The following is a 3,903-nucleotide window of genomic DNA, read 5'->3' as shown; positions in this document are numbered from 1 at the left end:
GCTGTGTGGACTCTCCCTGCAGAACATCTGGCCTGCAGGTGCGGACATGACTGAGCCAGACGCTCTGTGTTACACACCAGCCAGACAGGGCGGCTATGGCCCGTACGTTTCCTCTGCCGCTTTTTCCACTGCAGTTCAGCTGACTCGGGCGCAACTGCTTCTGATTGGTCACCATTCCCCCCAAAAAAACGAAAGCTGGGTCTGCTTTGAGGCTTGATTGGTGGCCGTTCACCGAGTTGTTATAATAGCCGTGGTTTGTTGGGCAGTTGAGCACCCTGTGACTCTGGGTTCGCTCGGAAAATGGAGGCAGACTGTGAATGTGACGTCACGGGGAGTTTAGCTTCAAAGCCCGCCTTGTGAGATTAGTCAGCGGGGATGGGAATCCGTAAGTTCCCGGATAAGGCGGCACTTATGTGGGGCAGCCAGGTATGTGGCTTTTCTCCGAGGCGAAGCGTCTGACCGGAGCTGTTGGGACCATCCCTGCTGTGAATCACCCTCTTCTTTAGAACTGCTCATATTGTCCTTTAACCTTTGACTGCACTGTAATGTCCGCATCCCACATTGATACTCTGCAATGTTTGTACTTTGTACTTTGTATTTGAGTCTCGGTAACGGGGTCTGGCGAATGGATGTTTACTATAACTCAGTTCAAGGGAAGGGCCGTGTCTGGGACCCGGCAGGTAGTGTATGTGTGACCGTGCGGAAGAAGGGCGGAGGGTAAGGGCGGGCGACTCTAGGCGCTCCTGTCTGATTGGTCCATGTGTCTGGTCTCTTCCCGCAGGATTGGCTGAGCTCGGCGGAGCGATGAGGAGGCAGCAGTGAGGCGCAGGACCGCAGAGCGTTCGTCCTCCCGCAGCCGAACCAATGCTCTCTGCCCTGACCTGAGACCATCTCCTCCGCCTCCACCAAAGTGCCCGTCAAGTACGGGGAGCTCATCGTGCTGGGGTAAGGGCAGCCGTCCCGCTCCCTGACACAACACGACACACCCATAACACATAACACAACACAACACATAACACAACACACTACACAACACACAACACAACACAACACACCATAACACAACACATAACACAACACACTACACAACACACAACACAACACACCATAACACTACACAACACACAACACAACGCATAACACACCATAACACAACACGACACACAACACACCATAACACAACACAACACACTACACAAAACACAACACAACACACCATAACACTACACAACACACAACACAACGCATAACACACCATAACACAACACGACACACAACACACCATAACACAACACACTACACAACACACAACACGACACACAACACACCATAACACTACACAACACACAACACAACGCATAACACACCATCACACAACACGACACACCATAACACAACACAACACACTACACAACACACAACACAACGCATAACACAACAACACTACACAACACACCACACGACACACAACACAACACACCACTCACGACGCCAACACCACAACACACTATAACACCACACAACACCACACACGACACAACACCATACCACAGATTACACACCACACAACACCACACAACACCACACACCACACGACACCACAGATTACACACCACACACCACACAACACCACACACGACACGACACCACACAACACATAACACACAACACAACACCACCAGAATAGGCCATTCAGCCCACCAATGCTCACCACTGAAGCGTGGTTTTCGGGGGCCCCTGTGTGTTACTGTCTCGAAAGGCTGGACTGGAACCCCCCTTTACCTGTTAGAAATCCCCAACCATCCTCAGCGGGGAACTTTCATTCAGACAGCGAGACCCTCCCCCAGTCATTCACTGCTTCCTGTCGCCAGATTCCTCGGGATTTCCCCAGGATAAGATCTCCTTGTGTGGGGTTTCTGAGTGCAGCGAGTCAGCACGGTCTCAGCACTGTGCATAATGTGCTGGTTGTTCATTTAAAATGTATTTATTTATTTTTGCTATATAGCTCTGAGAGAGAGAGAGTGGTCCAATCGCAGACACTTGTGGCCTTTGTGATGTATGTTATACATAATAACAGTATGTTCTCGTTATATGGAGGGGCGACACTACTAGAGGTGGTTGTAGACTCTAGACTTTACATAAGACTGGAGAGTACCGCAGTAAGCGGTGATGTAGTACATGTTTGGCCACTCCGCCCAGGTCTCATTCCGAGTTTGGGTTGGACTCGTATCTCTGAAACGAGGAGATTAGTTCTGCAGACACTCAATCCTTTCACCCCCGTTTGAGGTGAGAAGACTGCAGTGTCAGCGCCCACCCCCCCCCCCTTCATCGGCGAATGGATTCTCCCAATCACCTGCTTCCAGAGCACTTCCTGCCAAATCAATCAATCACGGATCGTCTTACCTAAACCTAATCCTAATCCCAAACAGAAACGTAACCCCGGGTTCTCCTGGGAGAAGTGTCGGCTTACTTACAGCTGTGTTCGCACGCCTCACTCTGCCGGGACACTGTTTAAAGACAACTCGTTTAGTGCCAATATTTACCTTGTTTAAAGCTGGAGGGGTTTCAGTGAGCAAACCCTGACTCCTTCACACACGCCTGTGATAAGTGGGTCAGAAGGGCTCCGCCCTGCCGATTTTCACAGGTTTTGTTTCTCACGATCGCCGTGGAAACCGCCTGTTGTAGGGTTTTTGAGCTAATACCCAGTCTGCAGAAGTTTAAATGGAGTTATAACAAGCATAGGTGCAGGATGTCTTTGTCCTTTTATTGGCATTTTTGTTTTTCTACTAATGCACTCAGCGGGATACAAAACAAAAGTCTGGACGCATTGCACACTTTTTCCGTACACCGCGGCTAAAATTAAACCAGCAAACTGAAATCTCTATGAGTCTGGGTCTGTAACTTCCTGTTTTCAGTTTGTGCTTTAAAGGATGTGGATGGTAAGGGCAGGGCAGTGGCACATGTATACAGATGTGAGAGTGAGTGAAGAGGAGAGTTTGTTTAGGTGCAGCCCTTCTCTGACTGTCAGTGAGACATGACTGTTTGTGGAGTGGGGGTAGCAGGTAGGGTGAAGGTCACATGAGGTCGATCGTCTAGGTTTTTTCACTAAGACTTGTGCTTTTTACTGTACCGTATTGCATTGTATGTTGTGTGCTATCACCTTTGGCCAGGGCACCCCTGAAAACGAGATTTTGATCCCAGGGATTCCCCTGCATAATAAAGGAAGTGTGTGTGTGTGTGTGTGTGTTTTTGTGTGTGTGTGTGTGTGTGTGTGTTTGAGCAGGGGACACACTCTAAAACACACACACACACAGGTGGTTTATTTATTGGTGTCTCATGTACTTGACACCTCATCACCTTGAGCAGCCCTTGGAGATGGAAAAAGCAAATGCGCCCACACCCTGGTTACCGTGGCATGGTAACCATGGCGAGAGGGAAAACAGTGTGTGGCAGACACGCCCTGGGCTCCCCGTCACGGTCCCTAGCTGGTCACACGGTCCTCTCCTGAAACAGGGTGGGACAGCCAGCTTGTAATGCCTGATTCAGACTTTGTCACACACCCTTTTTCTGCAGAAGAAAGTTGTTGTAGGACCTTTTGCATTATGCTTGGGCAAAGGTCAGTGATGAGCGGTCTCTGTGACAAGACGTCCTGACAGTTTGACAACTCCGGACAGCTGAACTCCAATTTGTTACCTTTTTTTGAAAACAAGATGTATCCATGACAATGACTTTCGGTGTTCAGTGCGCGACCCTGAGACTGACTGAAAACGTGTCATTTTTGTCATATGACACTTGTCACAAGGCTTTTGCGAAGAAGTATAAATCAGGCCTAACACGACCCCTACACCATGCTCCAAGGTTTCACACTGCATACACTCGCGCACACACTGGCACACACATACA

The 3,903-nt window shown here is 49.4% G+C and overlaps 1 protein-coding gene across 1 annotated transcript in view; it reads left to right on the top strand.

The window, feature by feature from the left end:
• Positions 1 to 880: 880 nt before the first annotated feature.
• peli1b (pellino E3 ubiquitin protein ligase 1b) overlaps positions 881 to 3,903 on the top strand; it is a gene marked incomplete at its 5' end in the record, with an annotated part of 9,600 nt that continues 6,577 nt past the window's right edge. The window contains one exon of the mRNA XM_061228823.1: positions 881 to 945. Coding sequence (XP_061084807.1) covers positions 881 to 945 — 65 coding nt within the window. The remainder of the gene's footprint in view (positions 946 to 3,903) is intronic.

The sequence above is a fragment of the Conger conger genome, chromosome 18 (genome assembly GCF_963514075.1).
Source record: "Conger conger chromosome 18, fConCon1.1, whole genome shotgun sequence".
NCBI lineage: Eukaryota > Metazoa > Chordata > Actinopteri > Anguilliformes > Congridae > Conger > Conger conger.
The sequence above is the reverse complement of the archived record's forward strand: the minus strand, read 5'-3'. Positions and strand labels throughout refer to the sequence as shown.